Raw genomic sequence first — 24,730 nt, 5'->3', positions numbered from 1 at the left:
CAATATTATACTATTTTACAACCATACTTATTTTTCTATTCTAGATCCTCCCATAATTTGTATAAAAAAATACACATAAATTATGCTATTTTGATGATATGAATTCCAAATATGATTTGTGTGAAAATTATTAAAATGTTATATTTATAAGTATAAAGAGGTGCTGCAAAGATGCCAAACATGCCGATACAATATAATAATAAAAAGAAAAATTGATTGAACAAGAATCATAGGAAAATATTTAATATATACAAAATAATGACACAAAAATTTTAGATTCATAATTCATATTTTCTTATATACATTTTAGTGTCTGTAATAAAAATTGTTTAAATTTGTGAATTGAAGAAAGACCTGACCAAAAAATTGTGTAAAAATGGAGCAACAAAATCTACAAATCCAGATAATATCTTAATCTGCTACCTAGTTTACTATTATAATTTAAAAAATTGATAATCTTCTATCAGAATACATATTTCATAGCTTTCGTCATGAAATTTTTGGATTTCTGAGGTAAATTTTGTGGGTAAACTACAAAATTTTGTGAGCTTTGAGTGATAAATGAATGTCTCATTTATCTACCTCTCATAGAAATATATGTATCTCCATTTTCATAAAACATAACACCCATTATCCATCAAGAAGGTTCATCTGTATTCAAAACCAAAAATTACCTGCTTATTCATTGTAGCTTTCCAATACTAATTAGAGAATTGGAGCTACCTAAGATATTCTAATCTAAGGTATAATTGAAACAACATTGAGGCACATAAACTCATCCATCTGAGGAGGGGACAATATTACTAGTAATAAGTATTTAATATTTTGTTTAAATATATTTCAATTACTGTAAGCAAAAGTCTTTTTACAATATTACAAGTAATAAACAAACTTAAAAAATATCACATCTTTTGCTTTTCTGCAACCGAAGGTATTTGTCTGCTTTTTAGAGAAAATAATCAAAGAAATTATCATCAGACCAGATCCTTCCATAATTTGTTTAAAAAAATTAACACGAATTATCGTGTTTGGTTATATAAGTTTTTAATATAATAGGTAAGAACTATTTTTGAAATATTATGAAAAATAATTGAGTTGTAGCAATATAAACACAAAAATGTTAATAATTATAAAAATACAGGGATGCTGCAAAGATGCCAAACATGTAGATACAAAATATATTAATAAATAGAGTATAAACAAATTGAAAAATTGATTTAACAAGAATCAAATGAAAATATTTAAAATAAACAAAAAAAAATTATATTCATAATAGATAACAATTTTTTTAATATACGTTTTAGTGCCTTTACTAAAATAATATAAATATGTAAATACATGAACACATAATATGATGAATAAAATGCTAAGAGCGAAAAAACTTTATAGGTACAGATTATATATTAACCCACTTCCTAGTTTGTTCTTCACTGCATCTGATAGATATATTATTTTAAAAATGTTTAAAAACCTGCATTCAGTCTATTAAAATTTGAAAACTTGATGATCTACCATCCAAACACATACTCCATGGCTTTAGTTACAATCCCTGTGGATTTCTGGGGTAAAGTTTGTGGAGAAACTACAGAATTTTGTGAGCTTGGAGAAATAAATGAATGTCTCAATGATCTAGCCCTCAAAGGAGAGGTGTAAATAGAACTTTCATTTTCTTTATTCTCCTTATCATGATAAGGAGTAACTCCTATCATAATATTATTAGTAATAAGTTTACAATTTAACGAAAGTGCTTTTGCAACTTCACTTAGATGATTAAATTTAATATGAACCCAATTTCCTTGAGGTGGCACTTTTTTATCAGCAATAGGTCCACAGTTGGCCAATTGTGATAATATTAAAGTTAAAGCACTCGGTGGAAAGCCAAAAACTGTGACCCAATGTGAATCTATACGGTCACTAATGTGCGAATTTATATTAGGTGTTCTCGACATAGATTCATTATAACTCATCATTCTTAAGTTTGAATTCTCCTCAGTAATACCCAAAATACTATCATTGAACGGAATTGAATCATTAACATTTCCCACTGTACTGCTCATTATAGGACTACCCTTCTTCTTTTGTTCTAGGCTATCGAATAATCCCAATTTAGGGGGTCCAGCCTTTTCGGGTACCATTGAGTATGGTGATAATGGAGAAGAGCTTTCATTTATTGTGTGATTAAATAATTTTTGACGTAAATTATTAGAGTCGATGGCATTTGTGGATACTCTGGCGTAATTTCCCGGAGTTTTATTTCTTCCAGGAGAAATACTAGGATTAGGTGAATTCATTTGAGGATCGCCTCCCATTAAAAAATTGGGTAAAAAGTTACGATTAACTCCCGGAGAAGCTGGACTTGAAGGAGCACTACCCAAAGTCATTGGTTCCATCTAAAAAAGTTGCAAATTCATATTTTATTTTAAAAATTATTTTAATTTACCTTTTAAATTTGTAAGCACTAAAACGGTTACTTGTTCTTCTTGTTAATAGCTAGAAAGATGTCATTTGTCATGTCGAGTACTGTTTTCTTCTAAATCATTGATTTAGTGGACTGAACATGTCGGGTATTAATACAGATTTGATATAGAACTGATATAAGGGAAAAACTGATTTTTGAAAAAAATTTAAAAGGAAATATCATTGGGTTGAAATAGCTACAGTAATGCTAAATACAGCTTATTCATTTATTTATTATTCTTCTTTTTAGAGTAAGGAAGGCTCAGCTGCCAGGGCTATACGGCCTGCCGGGACTATTATTTATTTATATTATCCTACTTTTGACACCAATGTGATGTTTCTTTTCTAATTTATTTACGTCGTTTTTTTTTAAATTTATACTCACTGTTCGTTATTTACTTAATTTATTTTTACACTAACACTACATGCACTAAAGTAATCACTAGACATTTATCTCCAATTTTTAACATACCAATTTATTTTAACACACTGTTCACTTGTTTCTCCCAATGACTTAGTCGGTTCTAGAATGTAATTGATTTTTTTAAAACGTGAATACTGTGAATAAGTAATAAAAACAATATCAAGAAATTGCCGCCGTGTATAAAAAAGAGAGTTGCCCGCCGTATTCACCAAACATAATAGGACAGGATTCTCTTCACGATCTAAGTCAATGAACGAGTTCGTAGCAAAAGACAATCTCTTCTACCATATATTTCTTCTCCATTTGGTTCTTGTTTATCCCATCTCCAGTTTAGTCATCTTTTTTCTCAGGTTAAACCCTATTTCCGTATTCCATTTTCTTTTGGGTCTGCTTCGTCTCTTCTTTTTGTTAGTTACATTCATTATGTTTAGTTCGCATCTAATTGCATCGTTTTTTAATTTAATCTAGTGTCTCTACCTCCGCGATTTTTTCCAGTATCATTACTTCCCACGTTGTTATTTCCTGCTTCAATTTGTTAACCAGCACCCAGGATTCACAACCATTGATCAGCATTCATTGTAGTACTGACTATGATTCTTGTTTGTGTACGTTTTGTTATATATGTTAAGTTTGTCTTACACTACTGACTACCTCTTCGTTAATTCTTAATTTTCCATTAAAAGTATTTTCCAAATATTGCCTTACCTCTAATGTGCTAAAGCATGTGCCGTAATGCTTGTACCACATCCTCTGCCGTTTAAGTTGGAAGGTTATCAAGAAATTAAAACAACTGAGTTATAAAAAATTCATAAATCGGTCAAAGGTCACGGATTCTGGACAGAATATCGACCCGATCATTTTATACTTGTAAACGCCACATTAAAAATTGATAAGTCATTCTAATATAGCTTCGTCTGACAAAATTTCTTGTCTAACGATAGAAGGAAACATCTTCAAGTTTTGCCTTTAGGTACACGTTTTTTATTTCACCTTATATTTCTATACGTTTTTTTAGAACGAGTTGTGTAAAGGCTATGTTTCTACTCTATGAATCCTTTTTTGGTATCTACTATTAGAAATTACTTAATAAACATCTAAATTTAGAATCATTGTTCAATTTCATTTTTTAGTGCTCTTCTTCATTAACCATTATTTAAGAATATTTGTTTGTGAAATATAAGATAAACTTCTCATTATTTGGATGATAAAACCCTACTGTTGTCGGTCCTAAGATTGCAAAAGTGTTAAGGGAAGTTTGTAAATTGTTGAAGCAACTAACAACTTATTTTGGTTAATTTCTAACCCTCTCGTAAATCAATACACACGTCTATGCCAAGCATTAAAGAAAAAGTTTATCAGAAACTACGATCGGGCTTACTCGATCATTGGTATGTAATGCGGTTCACGTTTGGAAACCCAACGATGCGAATGGGTTTTAAAACTAGTAAACCAGTGGGTTAATGTGATCAGCTGAGTTAGTAAGACGTTGATAGTTGCGAATTCTATGATTTGAGTGAAACTTTTTCATTTTCAATTTAAAAAAGAGACGTGAAAAAACTTTATGAATTAGCAAACAAAGCAATAAAGGAACATAAAATTTGAACCCATCCCTTTAAAAGCACTGTCCTTGGCTAGTGATGATATTATCTCATTGATGAATCAACGATCGGTAGCATTTGTGGTAGACTTATTCCAAAATATGCTCTCTCATGGTTTTTTAAGTACCAGGAATGTAAAAACGTTTTCTTTATGCCATATTTTTAATCTAATAGCCAAAACTCGCTTGAAACTAAATCTGGTAGGTAAGGGGGTTGTGGACAAACAGAAATACTTTTAGTATCCGTAAACTTATTCCTTTTGGTACTACGCGCTTTCATTATAAAGGAGAAAGTCCTTAGATACTTTTCCAGATCATTTTCCATATCTTTTTACACATATTACTGGAATACATTTGTTCCCTTTGGAATAAATCTGATCTCACAAAACCCCTCAATCGAAGACAATAATTACAGTGAGGTTTTCAGCACATATTCAATCTTATCAATCTTTATTGGTCTAGAAAGATGTACTATTATGAAAATTAATTCACAGTATTTTTTTATTACCCCCCGTAACTCAAATAATATTTTACAAATAATAAATCTCAATAATAATTACCATTGATATTAGCTGGAGCAAATTCTTGTTTTGTGAAGACTTTTCCCAATATTGATGTCCTAGTATGATACACGCCCCACAAAAAATATAATAATCTAAATTTAATTTCAGAATTACCTCGTATTCTAGCATTATTTCCCTCCATTTCAAAGGATTATAGAATTTCAAAAAATTTATTCTTTAATTCACACATATGCATTTATTTCATGAATATTAACTTAAACTTATATAGTTATAGTTTATTAGATAACATTCAAAAAAATAAAAACCTATTCATTTAAGCACTCATTTCAATTATATCGATACGTATCGTTCTGTACTATATTATTATGTTAATTAGGCAACCAATAAAGCAGAATAATTAATATCAATATTTTATTGGTATAGAATAATTTGAAATGAAACTATAATCCTTTTAATTATGATATTAATATACAAATTCTAATTTAATCATTTTTTCATATCTCCAAAATTTTAAATTGAAAATCGATTTGCGCAGTAGAGGCTTTCGGTCCAAATGCAGTACAAAATAAAAATCGAGTAGACTGCTGTCAGTTCCCCATAAAATGGCGTTGCCCAGGGTGCTGTGTCGCGCTCGTCTGCTTTTAAATAACGATATTTTCGTGGTTTCAAAATATTTTTCAATAGTGAATACTGTTTCAATAAATAAAGTAAGTACCTGTTTATCAAAATAAGTCATCCACAATTCAATTTATGTTATCCACGCTATTATTTACATATATTTTGTAAGGAATTTGATCGAATCTTACAGGGTAAACACCTGTTTTTTTGTGACCAGTGAAGTCAAAGTTTGATTAATTTGCGTCAAGGACTTTTCGAAATGTTCAATAATTTTACATTAAAGTTTGATTATTTTCAAAATTATTACTATTTTGAGGTTATGTTAGTATGTTGCGGCGATGAAAATTTGAATTTCAAATAACTTGTATCCAATGTATAACAATTGTTACAAGTATTTTAGTTTTTACTTTTGTAAGTGTTTTATATTATGAACAATTTCATTCATTTTGATAGTGAATTAATAGTGTGTTTATTATTTAATTTGATAGCTACTTAGACTGGTTTATTTGTTCTGTTTTACATATTTGTACCAGACAAAAAAGCAAAAAATATCTTTAGAATAAATCTGTGTAGGAGTTTTTTTGATTGCCAAGCTGTAAATATAACTTTTTATTTTGAATAATAGATCAAAATTGAAATAAAATTTGTATACGGGGGCTATTAAGGAACGAGTTACGCTAAAGTTTATTATTTAAAAACACTTTTGATTTCACAAATAACCTTGTCGTTAAATCGGTTATTTTTACAGTAATGAAATTTGAGGGTGGAAATAAAATTTGATATGTTAATAAATTCGAAAAAACAAATAGGTTGTATTATTGTTAAGAAAGGATGGAGCATATATGAGAATTAGAGTCGCGAAGGGCATATGGGTGATATTTTATTCCATGTATATTCAGAACATGTCTACTTCACAATGCAATAAGAATATATAAGAAAACTAGCTTCAAAAACTGGAAACTGGGTTTTATTTTTAAAACGAATTGGGTACTTTTATTGGGATATATTTTATTTTTATCTGATAGATTTGGGTGAATTATCAAGGAAGTTAAGGTAGATTTCAGGGAAGTCATCGTACGCTTTTGCAAACAGTCGAAAGGGTAGATAAGGGAGCTTCCTTTCGGGTTTTGAGTTTAGGGGCCATATAAAGTTGACCTAGAGGATGAGAAGGAATGAGAAGTTATTTGAATCGATGATACGAATCACATAGCCGGCTTGGAGGTCATTTAGGCGGCTAGGGATGGGGGTTATGTCTGTATTGACATAAACGGTGTTGCTGGGGCTGAATCTACATTTTTATTGGCAGTACCTGAGAATGGATTGCTCGCAGGTCAAGAGTTTTTTTAAGAAAATATTCGGGTAAAGTTTGGTCTATATTTGATAATGGGGTGGATGTATGTTTTATACGTATGAAGTAAGTTGAGGGGATGGGTTCGTCCGAAATTTTCGTACTCTGTTTAGATCCCTCTCCGCAAAGTCTCAGGTGGAAGTTTTGGGGTTGATGTTTGCGCACGTAATTCGGATGTGTGAAGACGATGGTTTGAGTTTATTTCGCCATCTAGACTGCCATTTATATTGAGTAATCTTAAAATTATTTTTCTATGCTTAAGGTGAAGGCACCAATAATTGATACAATTAGAAAATTTTATGACATTTAAATGTATTTTTGGAAATCCAGTAATTGACACCTATTGTTGTGGAATTAGTGTCCGTCATGGTTGTAGTCGGTATAGTGAAGTAAGTGGTTGTTGTTGTCGCTTTAATCGCGTTAATAAAAAGTTTAACATGGTAATACCGGCCATTCTCATATTTGAAAACAATCTTTAAGCTAATAAACGTAGAAAGACTTACAGTGTACGATTCCTGTGCGTTTACATTATCCACCATCTTCTTTTTCTTTCTTTCCGTTAGCCGCTAGTGTGGCCTTAGCATTAGACTTAAATTTGGGCTCCTTTTCCGAAATGAACTGAACCATTTTCTACCTGGGCGAGAATTTCTGAAAAAAATCGGACGTTTTTTTTGCACTAAGAGCTGTACACTAACTAACAACTGATCTTTATGAACAGGGCGATGAGCCTTAGCCAAAGATATTATCCATTGTTCTACCAAATATTGTTATTCAGGAGTAGCAGCAGCCACAGGTATGCCTCTTGCTACAGAGAGAAGGGTGGGGGAAAAGGGACCAGCACTGTACACCTTTAAATTTCTGTTATTTAGGTAAAAGAATTTGAGCTTAGTTGCAGGGCCCATTATTGGCATACTCAACTCCATCTAGCGCCTGGACTATAAGAAATCGTCTACAATTTGAATCATTATGACAAACGCCATGTTATCTGATTCGTCTGACATCTTCGTCTAATAAAATTAATGTTTAATACCATAATAACCGTTGTTATATTTCTACTAGCATAAATATCTATTGAACGAGATGGCACTTTATAAAAGCTGCTATTCAAAATTATTGGTCGTAATGGAAATCATTTACTAGATACTGTCACCTGTGTGGTAGAGAGCACGGGAAGTAAATTATATTCTGAAAATATGATTTTATAAAATTTTAGTGTGCTTCTGAATGGTTTATTTGCATCTAATAAAAATTTCATATTTTTGAATTGAAAAGAATTGCTCTCCAGTGGCGCAAGCTTTTTTAAACAATAATTTTTCAAAAAAATCGTTCACAATAATTCTTTTTTTTTTCGACTATACAAAGGCATAATATATTTTGAAAATTGGTGTCAACTTAGCTCCCATCTGTTTCGTATTTTATGGAAGCATAATTTTGCACAATTATTGTAGGGTTCTAATTTAGTTCTTGTTGTCTAGGGGGTATCATTTGAAATGAAACAGTCGGTAGGTTAGATGAAAATTTATGTCACAAAAAAAGGTAACGATATAAAATTCAAAGTAAAAGAATTAACAATGGAAATATAAACGTAACTAGATAAAATAATGGTTTATCAACAAGTCTAAGTCCGAGATGTAAGCGATCCATCGCCTTTCCATCTTTTAAGTCTTTAAACAAAATAATGCAGCTTTTCCGGAAACCGTAAGTTTTTTGGATTCACAGAGTAACTTAAAACATCATTGAATACGTCTTCTAAGCCAGTGATTCGCAAACTTTTTGTGTTCAAGGTATACCTAGGAAGAGGTAAACTTTTCAAGGTACACCACAAAACAAAAAAACATTAATATTAATCAAAATTTATTTATTAAACCACGAAAAAATATCTATTACTAATCAACAAACGTGAAGTTTAAATTGTAAATTAATACGGAACATGAGTCTGTTTAATCGACGGTCTAAATTTGGAGTAATAGTTGAAAAAGCTGCTCTCATAAGTAAGAGTCCTTATTTACATAAATAGGTCGTTGCAATTGGCAAAAGCATTGCATGCTTAGAAACCAGAGGATATTCATTTTTTACACATAGCCAAAAATGTTCTAAATCTGTTTGTGATAACCTTAATTTTCATGTGTAAACCGTTTTCATTTCCATCAGTTCTTCCTTCTCATTTATTGGTAAGTGTCCAAAAAGGATGCCCTAGGAGATTGGATTCCGAACCCAGTCCAAAATATCATCCATTGTTCTACCAAATATTCTTCTTCAGTGTTAAGAACTGTAGATGGTTCCATACGACATTCTACGGACAGCTTCCCACTTGACTTGTAATATAAGGCAATTCTTGGTCAGAGTATAACCTGGTGGCCGTAACTACAGGTTTGCCTCTTGCAGCTCATTCTTAGAGAAGAATCTGCAAGAAGTTTCGAGTGTTTGACAATCAAAGCGGATCACTTCCCATGACATTCGGGAACATTTCATTATTTCCTTTGGTACCGAGACTGATCCATAGTTCCAGTTTAGCGCGAAAGCCAGATATGCAAGTTTTGCAAGCCATCCTTCTTTTTAAAACCCGTATTCTGAACCCTGGGACTGCAAAAACGATTCAGTCTCATTTTTTGACTCATAAGATATGCCAAAATGCATATCTCAACGGTCGGTATTACGTATTTTCAAAAACGAAAAGTACATCAGTTACATCAAAAACGTCAAGAACATTGAGTAGAGATAATCTTCACTGAATTAGTGTAAGTCATATTCAAGCTACTAAAAAGTCAATATCGGAGCAAGGACGATTATTTTTACGAACAAGTTCGCGAAATGGGTCCTTAGGACGGCCCTGTCCGGCTACAATGGAATTTTAAAATTCGGCGAACTCTATAAATGGTGGACGCGTCTTTGATGTTTCATTTTAAAACTTTTTATTATAGCAGGCGGTTTATTGTCAGTACTTCTTCTAAATAATTTCTAGGAAAGTATTTATTTATTTGTAGTCGTTATTTTTTGTTCTAGAAGTAGGAATTTTATTTACGATGTATAAGGAGTTATGGAAACGCAGTTAGTTTAGTTTTAAATAAATAGTCGTGGTGAATAGAACGAATTGGTGAAGTGATATTTATAAGTGAATTATTATAAATAGTGTATAGTGTGTAATAAATTAGGAACGTGAGAGTCAGTGTTTATTAATTCTCCCCACGAATAGAAAGAGTTTAAATAAATACAAAAAACGTTACATTATTGATGACATAACTTTTGGTCCTGATTTTTTTAAAGAAAATCTCAAAGGGAAACAATTTTTCAAAACAAAAATTGAATCAGTCCTTGCCAACATGTTTCCAGACTTCAGCAATCCCAACATTCCTGACAGTATTTGGTTACAACAAGATGGTAAACTCCCGCAAAAAGCAACGTGGTGTTCGCTTGTTTTTAAATTAGATTAAATATTAAATATCCCTAGATCTAGATTTTTTTCTTTGAGGTTATTATCAAAAATAAAATGTATATATGATGTAGATCAGCTATTCTCAACCGCTGGTCCGGCGGACCATTAGCGGTGAAATTTTACTGGTCCACGGACATTTCCCCTATCCACGAAAAAAATTTACTTGATTTCGTTCTACATAATTTATGATTGGTACGGCACTGAAGACAAATTCCCGAAATTCTTACAAGTGTAATTCCTATCGTTGGAAGTAACGAACGGGATATTCCCCATCTGAAAAAGCCACGTGTGAAAGAAATGTTTGGATAACAAACCCTTTCATAACATATGACAGTAGTAAGTTAAATTTAAATGACAGAGTCCCTTCTGGATATTATGTTAAAAGCTAGTTTTTCAACAATGTCCATAGATAAATTTTGGATCAAATTTTATTTATACACTTACTTATTATTATATCTATGTATAGTTACATAATATGTTACAACCAACTTACGTAGTAGTTCTAGTATAATTAGTAAAAATTTGTTGTTAAGAAAATATCACTGGTTCGCAATTTTTTGGTTGAGAAACGCTGATGTAGATAAACAGTAAAATTTACAGTAGTTGCAAGACCAACTTGTAGTTGAAGTTAATAAAATTACTTTAGAAATTACTCGTATTGTGTTCTCGAGTTGCTAATTGTCAAAAGACTGGTGAATTTAATCTCCTTCAAGAGCAATATAATCATTCCACTGCTTCTCAATGCCGTGCTTGTAGAAGGATTGGTCTGTTGCCTCGAAATAAGCTCCAGTTTCAGCAATTGCTTCTTCATTTGTGTTGACTTTCATACCGGCGAGAATTTTTTGAGATCAGCGAATAGATAGTATTCACTGGAGATTAGATCAGAATTATACGGTAGATGAGGAAGCAATTCGAGGTGTAATTCGTTGGATTTAATCATCGGCATCGTTGCCTTCGACTTGTGAATCGGTGTATTGTCTTAGTGAAACAGTGTTTTTTTCTTCGACATATGAGGCCGTTTACCTTTGATTTTTGCATTAATACGATCCAACAACTCTATGTAGTATTCTCTATTGATTGTTTCTCCCTTTTGGAGGTAGGCGATGAACAATATTCCATGCGCATCCCAAAGTACTGACGCCATAATCTACCCAGCTGACTGTTGTGCCTTTGGACTCTTCGGACGTGGATCACCAGCTGCAGTCCACTCAGATGATGATCGTTTTGATCCGGGAGTGAAGTGATGGATCCATGTTTCATCTATTGTCACATATCGATGCAAAATATTTGATTTATTACGTGTAAATATGGCCCAATCAATAACGGGCAGAGTCAGTATAACACTTTTGAAGCCATTGCTGAACTTGTACAGTATTGGCTGTCACTTTTTTCTTGTCTAATCGAAATTTCACACATAGTCTGTTGACAGTTGGTACTTCATAAACGTCATATGGATTTGACAATGGCAGCGCCATCTGTGTATCAGTCACACGACCTATTGAGTGATGTTGATGTTGCAACTTGTTCATAGTAAAATAATTTTCTAAATTAATTAAATTACTTTTCATTTTATCCATATGAGAATCATTCAGTTAAGTAAGATGCTGATTACTTACGTTTAAAAACCTTTTATAGTCGTATTAGGAGACCCATATCAAATAATCAAATCAAAACTAGTGACGTGGTCATTTACGCTTTAAAAATTCTGCATTCAAAATTAAAAAAAGATCTATTTCAGGATTTTTATCTAAAATGAAGAGCAAAATAATGAATTTATTCCATAATTTAACCGCGCTCTCTATAGGTAATAAATTTCAAGAGAAAAACCGATAACAACCTTTATCATGAAAATATGTTTAATGATATGTACGCAGAATTACGTGAAAAAATGTTATATACAAAATTTGGTTCATTTTGCTATTTTTTGACACTTCTCAGTGTACTGATTAATGAAACATGAAAAAAAGTGAAATCCAATAAATTAAAGTAATTTGAAGTTAATTTATTTTGACTAGTTTCATCGTCTTTTATTCTTTTGTACATGGTAGTTTTTTTTCTTTCCTAAGCGTGTTGCCTTTAAAAAAACATCACCAGCGGCTTAAAGATACTGGTCCACTGATTCGAAAACCTATCTCAAGATAAGAAAGCTCTCCGCTTTCTCAATTCTAGTATTTTGACTAATCGACCTGCCGTGACAGTACAATTGTATTGGTTTGAGAAACCGAAGGTTCTCGGCAGTTTTCTTTCGAAATCATCCACAAAAACTGAGAAATGTAAGAGACCTACTCAAGCTTTAAGCCCGCCGCAAATTGAACCTAGCTCACGCACAGCTCACGCGTAGCACACACGTGGATTATTTTGTAGAACGTTGTTTCAAATGGAGTGGCGCATATTGAACCCATCCCACGGCCAGCTCCGACCCAACCTGGTTCGTGTGGTACCGAGTTGACCTTGCAACACAGTTTCGTGGGTCGTGGGTATCTACTTTTAAATAAAATATCCATTAACAAACTTTTCTTTTGACTTAAAAATGGAAAAATTAATCGAAATTGTGAGATCCTTTCCAGTACTCTAGGATTCTACTTATGAAGATAATATGGGAGCAAAACTGAAGGATGATTTGTGGCAGAACATAGCAAAAGACTTAAATTTCTCACTATTTTTCGCAAATACTCATTTGTTTTACTTCTTTTTCTTTTTTTTTTGTTGGTAGTTGCAACATAATAAATCTTTTGTCATCGTCAGATTCAGACTCCTGATCGAGAAGAAGCTGCTGGCTCGCTGTCATCTTGTATACTAATGGGGATTTGTGTACAAATCGTGGGCGTGGGGTGTGTTCAACATACGTTACTATTAAAAAACGTGGACATGGGCTGGGTGTGGCCCTCGCGTGTGCTGTGCGTGGGTTGGGTTCAATTTGCGGCGGTGGAGGACCAGTAAAGGCATGAGGAGGCATATATTTAGCAGCTCGCACATAGATAATAGATTCTAAAAGATTGCCGTGCATCATCCTTGGTTATATTTGAAAAAAAAATCTTTATTAATGATAATACATCACCCTCCGACAGTTTTCTTTGTATGTGTGTTAATAATCTGACATATTGGTAGAAATTCTGATGGCGGAAATAACAATAATTAATAAGTCCTCTTGTTAATCTAATAATGAATCTACGCCCTGTATAATTTTACTTCTCAACTGAAAAGTTTAAATAAATTCTATTTGTTCAATACCGAAGTGTGATTAGGAAATTGTGACGAATTATTTTGCTCGATTTGTAATCAAATTCTGTTATCAATTCATGAAAATAATTTACTAATTGGAGCTAATGAACGTGATAAATAAAAATTTTGAATTTGTAATAGTCCAGTCGTATAATCGATTGACCCCAGAATACGAGATAATTGAATCAAAATGCATTCCTACATACAACTTTTGAGATATTGGGGAAGAGAAATAAGTCGCAGAGCGATAGATCCGGCGAATAGGGTGACTATTGTAAAACTTACCTTTCTGGTAGCAGGATGCGTAGTCGTGATGCCGCGTCCAATTGATGGCGATGTCTAGGCGCACTGTGATAACAAATATGCAAATGAAAAACCCAAAGTATGCACAAAAATGTAAAAACTTTGCAAAAAATTGTCATACATTTATTGATTCCTTTTGAAATAAACACAAATTTTAATATAGAGAAACTACAGCATATTTGGAATACTAGTTGGGTTTTTGAGGCTAAATTTAAGGGGAAACGGGACAGCTCAATAAAAACCACATAAAATTATTGACAAATAATTGAACATTAATAATGGAAATTATCAAATGTAACCAAAACCAAAAACCTTATCAAAATGTCTACCAAACAAAAAATTTGCAAAAACGTGATTTGACATGGAGTGCAGTTAATTTGGAATGAAGTGGTAGTGATAGGATTGTCACAAAATTTTGTTACGCTAGATCTATCAACTCTATGTTCTTGGTGTAATGGCCATCGAGAATCAAGAGCACTCGGGATGCTTCTGCCGGTTTCACGTACCTATTCTTTGAAGTGCTGAAACCATTCCGTAAATAAGTGAGTGTGAATCCATCCCGATGGATGAATTTTTCCTATGGAATCAACTGTAGCTCCTCTCATTAAAGCATCAAAGGAGGGACAAATATTCCTGCAGGGCTCATACCTACAAATTGTTCCGATTTGTTTCTTTCCTTTTCGAGCTATAATTTTTGGTATTTTCCTTTGAACTATGGAAAGAGAGAGAGAGAGAGAGAGACTTATCAGCCTCGTTTCTTTGAAGATTGTCGTAAAATTCGTCCATCCTTTCCCGCATTCTGCAATAATTTGGGGGAATATTTACTGGAAAGTGACTTCTACTCTATTCTAATAATAACATTTAATTTCGGGCATGCTGCATACTAGTTTAATTTTTTCTATGGACTTATACTAATTATTACCTATTACTATTACTTATAATTTTGTTATTTATTGTGGTTTTCTTCTATATATTGAAATTTTATTTCAATTATATCTTTATTTAGTTATTTTTACGTTTGTTTTCCAGTTTTTACAAGATTTGTCTACAAATTGTAACAATTTCTTGACAATAAAGCATTTCTTTCCTCCCCTCTCTCTCAGATTAGTAACATTGTATTTAGCATATATGTAATACTCCTATGTGGATAGTTCTTATGGAAAAAAAACTTCTCTACGTTACGGTGCCAACAATATTCATTTTCTCTCTCGTTCGAGACACTTTATTTTTACTGCGCATGCTTCATACGCTTACAAGATGCGCAGAATTAACTGAAGCGCTCGGAGGAGAGAGACAACGATACATTATTTGTTTCACTTAGTCGGAGCAGCTTCCACTTATAGAAACTGCCCATATAGGAGAATTACATATATGGTATTTAGGTCCTAAAATTTCAAATATTGTTCTGAGTGGTAGATCTGACGATGATCTTTCTGCGTTAAAAGATGGACACTCTGCGATTATGTGTTTTCATAGTCAGATTCAATTGCAGTCACATTTAGGTTCAGGTTTAACATCGAATGAGAAGCCATGGGTCAGTCGCGTTTGACCTAGACGGAGACGCGTTAGAAGATCTTCAACTCTACGATTTTTCGGTAGCACTTACTATGGTTTGACGGAATGTTTCGCTTCACGAAGCTGCTTTAAAATTAGTTTCTTGAGAAATGCGATGAAAGTAATTTATTCACAATAGCAGATTTATAAAATTGTTTTGGTGCCGAAGCTCAACATCTTCAAAAATTTGTTCAATTGTGCATACTATGCTATTTACTAAGAATAAACGCAACTATTCAGAAAAAATGCATATGATATGCAAAATATACGCTTTGTGTATTTCGACTTCCTTAGTGATAACCTTTTTTTCAAGCATATCAAGTATTTCGTGATAAAATACTTGATATGACCACTTTTAACAGCAGAGAACCACTGACTAATCTTTCCATCTTTCTAATATATTTGCTTTAAGTGTTTTTCCATGTAAAACATAAGTTTAATTAATCCTTGATATTCTTCTTTCTCCATATTTAACCAACATCTGAAAATTCAATTATCGTTCATCCGCTCTCGTAATTACTTCGAATTATTAGAGAAGTTGTCTTGCTACTTTTACGACCTAGTGGAAACCCGGCTTTAGACTTATAAGCAGGGATATACGCGATCAAAGAGAGTTGAGAAGAATGATAATTAGATCACATGTAAAGTAGAGTGAAACTGGGTTGAATTTTAATAGTTTTGAAATTTTCTTACACTACGAGGATGTATTGATATCTAATTAGCCTAGACCAGTTCCATGCATAAACAAAATATTGCGTTAGCAACGAACAATAACTTATTAGAAGTGTCAGTGTAAAGATATGCTTAACACCTTTGGTGATCAATGTCCTTTGTATGCGACCGTGAAAAATTGGACTGCGAGCTTCAAAAGAGGTAAATTTTCCATTGAAGATGATGACCGATCGGGAAGGCCAGTTTCTGTGTCAGTTCACAAAAATATCGATGCAGTTCATGACATGATTTTATCAGACCGTCGAATTGGGCTAAAACGGATATCAGAAGCACTGAATTTTACATACGAACGCGTTCATCATATAATTCAATTTTTTGCATCGTAACATGAAATTTGTGTGCAGGTACGTTGTCCTGCAAAAACAAAACTCCTTTGGATAGCCTTTCGCGTCTTTTCTTTTTAATTTTTCCACGTAGAGTAGTCAGTAATGTCGAATAGTAAACTCCAGTTATTGTTCTACCCTTATCCAAAAAATCAATCATGATTACATCATGGCAATCCCAAAAAACTGAAGCAAGAACTTTTCCAGCAGATTTTTGGACACGAAACTTCCTAGGTCTTGGAGAACCAAAGTGTCGCCATTCCATCGATTGTTGTTTTGTTTCTGGATTGTAGAAATGTACCCAAGTCTTATCCATAGTAAAAATTCGGTTTAAGAAGTCTACATCTACGTCTACTTGCACGCTTTTGTCAACATTCCAACATTTGGGGATCCATTTTGCAGCAATTTTTCTCATGATATGATGAACGCGTCTGATAAAATCAAGTCATGAACTGCATCGATATTTTCGGGGACTGACACAGAAACTGGCCTTCCCGATCGGTCATCATCTTCAATGGAAAATTTACCTCTTTTGAAGCTTGCAGTCCAATTTTTCACGGTCGCATACGAAGGACATTGATCACCAAGGGTATTCAGCCAATCTTCGTAAATCTGCTTACCTCTTAACCCTCAGGTACTCGATACTCTAGTACTCTAGTACTCGATACTAGTAATCTCGCAAAACCTTATACTTTTAATGCAGATACAAAATTTTCTGAATCTTTTCTACTTTTAAAAAGTATATTACAGATGTAAAATTACTTGTACAAACGTTATCGTCAAGTACAACAGACGGGGCACCAGCGATGACTGGTAGGAAAAATGATTTATTGCCTTATTTAGACAGTATTCCTTATTCCCGAAATTTATTTCTTATCATTGCCTCATACATCAGGAAATGTTATGCGCAAAAATAATCGGTTTTCAACACGTATTTACGGTAGTAACAAAAATTATTAATTGCATAAGATCGGGAGCTATGCAACACAGATTGTTTAAATTACTTTTAGAAGATGAGGACGTTCAGTTCCCAGAATTTCTTTTACATACTGAAGTGCTCAGGTCGCTGAGCAGAAGTAAAATACTTGAGCAGTTTATCATGCTTTTGCCACAAATAAAGGAATTTATTGCATCAAGAGGCTAATTTTACGTACAATTAGAAAATAAGAATTGGCTAATCGACCTCGGATTTTTGACAGATATAACAGCAAAGTTGAATGAATTAAATTTAAAAATACAAGGAAAAAATCAACATATCGCTGACATGATTAGTGCAGTAAATGCATTCAAATGCAAGTTAGTGTTGTTGAATTCCCTTCTATTGAAGAAATCATTATCACATTTCCCAAATATAAAATATACTGTTGAGAGTTTGAATTTGAATATTGAAAATTTTACTGCTACATCATATTTAGAAATTATAGATATAGCTAATAGGAGAGTTTTCTTCTAGATTTGAAGATTTTGCAGCATTAGAACCCGTTCGAAGATTTTTCATAAATCAATTCAATGTTACTGAAGGTGATGTCTTTGAAATAGTTTCAGTTTATTTCGAGCTTCATAATATTGAAGACCTAGAATTAGATATAATAAACTTGCGAAGTGTGGAAATGTGCGCTAAAAATTTATTCTGTTGTGCAACAACATACAATTACGAGTCTTTGTTCTCAAATATGAAATATTTGAAATCAAAATAGCGAACAAAGCTTAATGACTCATATTTAGATAATTGTTTAAGGACCGGGAACTCTAAATATATCCCCAATTGTAAAAAATTGGATGATGAATGTTAACTTGAGATCAAGTTTTCTTTGAATCGTGAGAGCAACGATGGAACGGAATTGTGAAGGTCGATAATAGAATCTTGTGTGCTTTTTTTTAATTGACAAATTTTCGGAACATGATTGCCGCACCTAGTAGGTATTTGGAACTGATATTATAACCCAAATATTAGTTAGAAAACCATTGAAATCTTGTTATTAGTTTTGTTATCGCGATTTTTCAACACACCACCGGAAAACATTTTATCAGTTTTATAATGGAGATTTCGTTCATGTTAACCTTAAGCTTTGAAATATTGAATAAATACTGAGTAAATTTTAATAACAGGTCTTGAATGAAATGCAACGATCTTCTAATATCATAGCAATTCTGAAATTTGTAAGATACAGAAATAAATACGTTAAAGACTACTTCAATAGAAACCAATCCACAGAGACTTTTCTCTTATATGTCAACGAAGCTTTCGACAGTATCTGGAACGAAGTTCTGATAAGTCGAATATTCTAGAATCCAGATCTAGATCCAGACTGCAAGAATTGAAAGGCAGAGCAGGGCTGGACGTGGCCAATGTGGTCCTCGTGAATGCGGTACACTCGCACAGATGCCTACAGGTGTTTAGGGAAAATGGAATCTCGTGAAGAAAAATTGATTGAACTAGTGCGAAACCCTCCAGTGCTATATAATATAAGTGACCTGAACTATATGAAAATTAAATTGAAAGCAGCAGTGAATTGGTAACAAAAACTGTGTCACAATATGCGGAGGCAACTGCGCCACACAGTTTTCTCGAGATGCCTTCACTTGCGCTGTGCTGCCCTGCACGTATTTACTGCGTCTCAACTTTCGCCCGGCCTAACGAAGCTGCTGCACTACTACCTGAAGAGCAGACGATTCCGTATCAAGTACAACAGGACAAGGTCCGAATTGATATTGACCATATAGAATAGTTTTCTCTCTCACTACTTCTCGGTGTACATCCACAAGACGCACAACACATTGCATTGCACTACATTGCCGTTGCCAACTGGAGCACCCAACTGGCGAATTATTATATTATATATTATATTATAGTGCAAAAAAATAATTTCTTATTGACAAATTAATTGCGAATATTCACAATTAAGGAGGGTAGGGGTAAGGAGGACCATCTCATATGGGGGCTTAGCTTAAAAACTGTCCGCTTGTAGACGGTAAATTTGACCAGAATGGCGCTCCCATCGGACGAGAAATCATATGAACTTAGTTATTTTAGATATAGTGAAGTATGCAGTGTTAGAAAATTCTATATTTCAAATGATTAGAGTCGTTAATTAAATATTGATATAAAAAATTTAAACTATTCACATAGTACAAAATAATTTTGTAAATATAACCTAGAAAAATAGCTGTGAGATAACGCTGAATGTTAATTAATTATTGTGAATTTGTAATAAAGAAAATGTCAATTATCACTTCTTTCTTTCTCTGTCTTTATTCTTATATTTCTAGCGCTTTATTTAAAATTTACACTCATGCGATAGTAGCGCCTCCCTAACGTAAAGAATTTGATGGACACTCTCTGTAGCACAGAGATGGTTCTCCTTACCTCTATCCTCCATAATTCACAATAATTGATGACAAATATGCACAAGTAATTAAAACTTTCAATTTGGTGAGTTTTATTACAATATGAATATATATATATATATATATATATTTTGGAACAATTTTTCAAGTATTTAAATAGAATTAATATCATCTTTATATCGTCGACAGAAACTCACTATTAAATAAGGGAAGTACATAAACGAGAAAACTAAGTGATGAAAATGTAAAATTTATAAGTGCCTCTCTTGCCAATGGCTCTCTAAGCGACAATCTAAAATCTACAATGTTGTTTTCTTTTAGTTCGAAGCAATATTATTCAACTATAGATTGTCACGGAAGATTCTACAGAAATAATATAAAAACAAAAAATAAACGTGATGTTAAGTGATAAGATCAATACTTAGTGAATTTGGATTACTAGAATCGATCTTCTATTCAAAGATAAAGTCTTCGTACTCCGAAGGACTTGGAAACATCAAGAAGAGTCTGCTGACATAAATAAAGCCCTTCTTAAGAATGTTATCATTATCTTGATACAAAAAACTCAACGGATTGCTTCTCTAACCAGACGTTACTAGTTTAAAAATTTAAATTTAAATTTAAAGTGAATCTGGGAGTAAATAATTAGTGGACAGAAGATTTATTAAGTATTTGAAGGATACTATCCAGAAACAATCTATATGTTCAAAAAAATAGGTGGAGATTGTGAATCATAAGATTTGGGAATATACAACCAATGGAAAAGAGATTTATCAAATATCTTGAAAGAATAAGAGGCAGAAAATGTCTAGATTGTTCAAAAAAGTACATGGAAAAAGTGGATCAGTGAATCTACTAGTATGTAACCGGTGGACAGAAAATTTACTGGGTCTTTTGGAAGGATATGAGGCAGAAAATGTCTAGATTATTCAAAAAAGTAGCTGGAGAAGGTGAATCAGTGCATCTGGGAGTAAGTAACCAGTGGACAAGATATTTACCAAGTCTCTCAGGAGAAAATATTTATATTGTCATAAAAGTAGCCAAAGAAAGTGAATCAGTGCATCTGGGAGAGTGTAGCCAGTGGACAGAAGATTTACGGAGATTTTTGGAAGGATATGAGGCAGAAATATCAGTAGGGTTCAAAGAATATATACGATTTAAAAAGCGTGAAATTATTTTTGTAATAAATATTAAATATTTTACCAATGAATATGATTCTATAAATGTAACATAAAAACTTTACGTGTTACAATTATTTTTTTCATATTTTCGCATTTTATCACAATATGCTATTCATTCTTGTGTTACTATAAAAATTTTTTTTTGTCGACCAGTCTTTTTATACATAATCTAGTGCAGGCAGGTCAAGAATAATCTACATGGCGACGGTCAGACAGGAGCTCTTGTTATAGATTCATAGATCCAATTATAGTCATTAAGTTTTTTGTTATGGCGATATCTGAAGTATAAAAAGACGTATTGCCCCTTTTTTTGATTCTATATGTTTTTACTTTCTATACATGTAAATATATAACACCGTTCATTTATTATACTTTAGTTCAATTTATGAATCTTTTGTCTGGCAATGACCACTGTATCCAAGTAGATACTTCTTGAATTAATTTGCATAAATGAAAGCCATCTAATCTTCTGATGACCTCGTGTCTGAACTCGTCTGTCGCAAAAGCCACCACAAAGATATAAAATCACTGATTTACATGGGTTTGAGAAACTGTGAGTACGGATGGAAAAAAGGAAAGGCTTGAATATATTTGGAAAGTTGTAGCTTCAGTTCTCTGGAAGTGTGAATGTTAAATTCGGAAAATTATATGAAAAACTCTTACGCTACCGTTTTATCGGAAGAATTTATGATATTGAAATGTCAGATAATCGAATTTACAAGTACGTAGTGCGGTCCATGAATTCTAACTTACCATAGAAAGTATGGTCATAAATAAAAAAAACTGTGATTATTTTTCAATAAATTCTCCCTTTATTTTCATTTCTCAGAACGTCTGACTAAAGCTTTTAAACATCACTCTAAAAATATAATGCGTATTTAAGGGTAGAACAATAACTGGAGATTACTATTCGACATTACTGATCAGTTTACGGGAAAAATTGAAGAGAAAATACGCGGAAAGCTATCCAAAGGTGTTTTATTTTTGCAGGACAACGCCCCTGCACACAAATCTCATGTTGCCATGCAAAAAATTCGTGAATTAGGGTTTGAATTACTAGAACACCCAACTTATTCACCAGATTTGGCTCCGTCCGACTATAACCTGTTTTCTTAACTGAAAAAACGTTTAAAAGGTCGTAAATTTTCTTCCAGCGAGGAGGCAATAAAAGCTGTGGAGGTCTGGTTTGCAGAGCAGGAAGAAACATTTTTTTAGAAAGGTCCAGAGACGTTGCAGGTTCGCTGTAATAAATATATCCAATTAAGAGGAGAACATGTTGAATAATATAATATTTTGACATTTAAATTTTGTTTGGTTCTATAGTAGGCAAAGAATTTTTCAATATATCCTCGTAGTAGTTTTGGAAAGCAAAGCACAGCGCTTTCAAAACCCTTGAGAAAATTTATGATACTTCGAATGGAAAATTGATGTTGATATAGAATTCTCAGACTCAAGTCACTCCAAATATGCTCTAGTTACCTTGTCAGATGGTGAAAGGAGCTTTTCGAATTATTTTGAAAAAAGCGTTGGTCGTTTGGTGTGCGAGAAATATGGAACAAAGGCCCTACGATTTTTTCACAATAATAGTATTTTTTATTCATGATATTTTTAAGCTTATTTTACAAATTATTTTTAACTTTTCAGTTTGATGTGCTTTAAAATTCTGTTTTTTGTTTTTTTTTTAAACTATATTATTATATACCTACATCTCGTCAAAACTTGTCTGGAGCCATATCGGTGTAGTTGGTACGATTATCCAAGTGCTTAATTTCCAACACGGAGACTGGAGGTTCGAATCCTATTTAGAACGAATTTTTTATTGAATAATCCACTTGCTCCAAAGTCCAAAGGAGACTTACAAATGAACTTATATACAGGTAACGCTAATATGAGTGGTTAAAAAATATATTTTTAGATAACACCTCGTCATAAATTATAATCGCAGGTTGCTACCTAAGTTTTAAGATAGACAAATAAAAACAAATAGTCATAATTGGATGTGGTTCTATTTTTTTTTTCAAAATATTCTCCATTAAGATCAATACACTTTTTCAAGCGTTCGAATCAAGTCTTTTTTCCATTCCGATTGAGGTCCCTCCAAAACATGTGATTTGAACGCATCAACCGCTTCTTCAGGTGTAGAAAAACGTTGACCTCGCAATTTACTTTGACCTGCGGGAATAAGAAGAAATCAAGGACTATACAGGGTACGACCCATCAATTCGATGTTTTGTCTGTTCAAAAACGTTTCTATTTGAACTGATGTGTGAGAGCTCGTATTGTCTTAGTGGAGAATCCGTCTGCTGCAATTGGTTTCCCTGATTTTTTCGAAAACTTCTAGTAAATGTGTACTATTCAGAATTGGTGGTGGCGACATGTCCAGTTATTCCAAAAATACGAGCGACCATTTGTTTTGAAGTGCTTCATGCGCGAACACCTTTTGTTATACTTGGCTCGTCTTGAAAGAACGTACAGTCAACTGTTGTTTAGTTTTGGGTTTATATGCATGATTCGTTGCATGTCACGATTTTATAAACATCTTTTGAACTACCGCAATTGGATTTTTCTTTGCACCAATCGACACGAGCGTTTTATTTTGAGCGATTCAAAGTCATTTTTAACCAAAATGAAAGTATCAAATTGGACACATTCACATCAGTGTTGCCATATCTCAAAACTAAGGTAGCAATCCTCGTAGAAGGGGTTTTTATGTTTTGTTAGATTCCCTCTTCGTAGGTATCTGCAGCTTCATAAACAAAAGGGAATAAATTGTATCAATTGTTTGTCATAAAGAAGAATACAAATATAAATCCACTCTTTAGGTTAAGTGAAGTCCTTGGCTCCTAACTCAAATATTTTATTAGTCGCTAATAACCAATTCTGGTTTTGGTTAATTTGCTAATTAAAAAATGCCCATGATGAATGTTGTTTGTTTCAGACGGTGTACGTGCGAACTGTGCGAGATTTCAGGACACATTATTCGGCAAGTGAAGTGTTAAATTCGAACAAAAAACCGGAATTAGAACAATCGAGTTCGTCTTCTTCATCATCGTCTTCCTCGGATAGTGATATAGACAGTGACTCCGAATCTGAAGACGGTAAGTAAAAGTAGATACTTTTGATAAATCAGCTTCGCATGACTCAATTCAATATCAAACAGTCAATTGTTATATCAGCAGCTTGATGGAATTAATATATAAATATAAGTAACAAAAGCTTCGAATTTAAGATTGCAGACTTTGCCAAGAGGTTTGTTCGAAGAATATCTCATTCGTTAACGATTACGAGGACGGTTAAATCATTATATATTATTATTTTTCAACATAGTTTCTATTTTTTTGCCACATTTTGAAAACATTGCTTCAGACTTTGTATTACTAGTCGACGAAATCTCCTGCCAATTCATTGAGGAAGCGTTTGACGTATGCTCCGACTTCATCACCGCCTTCCAAGCGTTTACCACCTAAGTGCTCCTTAAGCTTGGGGACGAGAAACTTGATGATGCCGAACTTTGTTTCCTTCTCGAGGATCTAATTGCGGTTTTCGTTCTATAGAAGCAGCAGCTCGCGCTTGTTGAAATACAACACTTTTGAATGGATCAATAATAACTTCCATTAGTTTATAGTATTTTTCTTGTAACAACTTATTTGTTAGGTCTCACATAGT

General features: G+C 33.0%; 2 protein-coding genes across 3 annotated transcripts in view; one reads left to right on the top strand and one right to left on the bottom strand.

Moving 5' to 3' along the window:
• Window positions 1-816: 816 nt before the first annotated feature.
• LOC130449961 (nucleoporin Nup35) lies at window positions 817-3,615 on the bottom strand. The gene is made up of 2 exons (XM_056788085.1): window positions 2,441-3,615; window positions 817-2,390 (listed from the first exon to the last, which is right to left on the bottom strand). The coding sequence occupies exon 2, from the start codon at window positions 2,388-2,390 to the stop codon at window positions 1,509-1,511; it is 882 nt and encodes a 293-aa protein (XP_056644063.1). The 5' UTR covers window positions 2,441-3,615; the 3' UTR covers window positions 817-1,508.
• Window positions 3,616-5,591: 1,976 nt separating this feature from the next.
• The window catches only part of LOC130449959 (calcium uniporter protein, mitochondrial), a 180,215-nt gene continuing 161,076 nt past the window's right edge, over window positions 5,592-24,730 (top strand). Inside the window, exons 1-2 of one of the 2 annotated variants that reach the window (XM_056788082.1) lie at window positions 5,592-5,709; window positions 24,003-24,162. In XM_056788082.1, coding sequence (XP_056644060.1) covers window positions 5,605-5,709; window positions 24,003-24,162 — 265 coding nt within the window. In that variant the 5' untranslated portion in view covers window positions 5,592-5,604. The remainder of the gene's footprint in view (window positions 5,710-24,002; window positions 24,163-24,730) is intronic. The other variant, XM_056788081.1, reaches the window with a different exon arrangement.

The sequence above is a fragment of the Diorhabda sublineata genome, chromosome 10 (genome assembly GCF_026230105.1).
Source record: "Diorhabda sublineata isolate icDioSubl1.1 chromosome 10, icDioSubl1.1, whole genome shotgun sequence".
Lineage (NCBI taxonomy): Eukaryota > Metazoa > Arthropoda > Insecta > Coleoptera > Chrysomelidae > Diorhabda > Diorhabda sublineata.
This window is presented reverse-complemented; position numbering and strand designations above follow the sequence as displayed.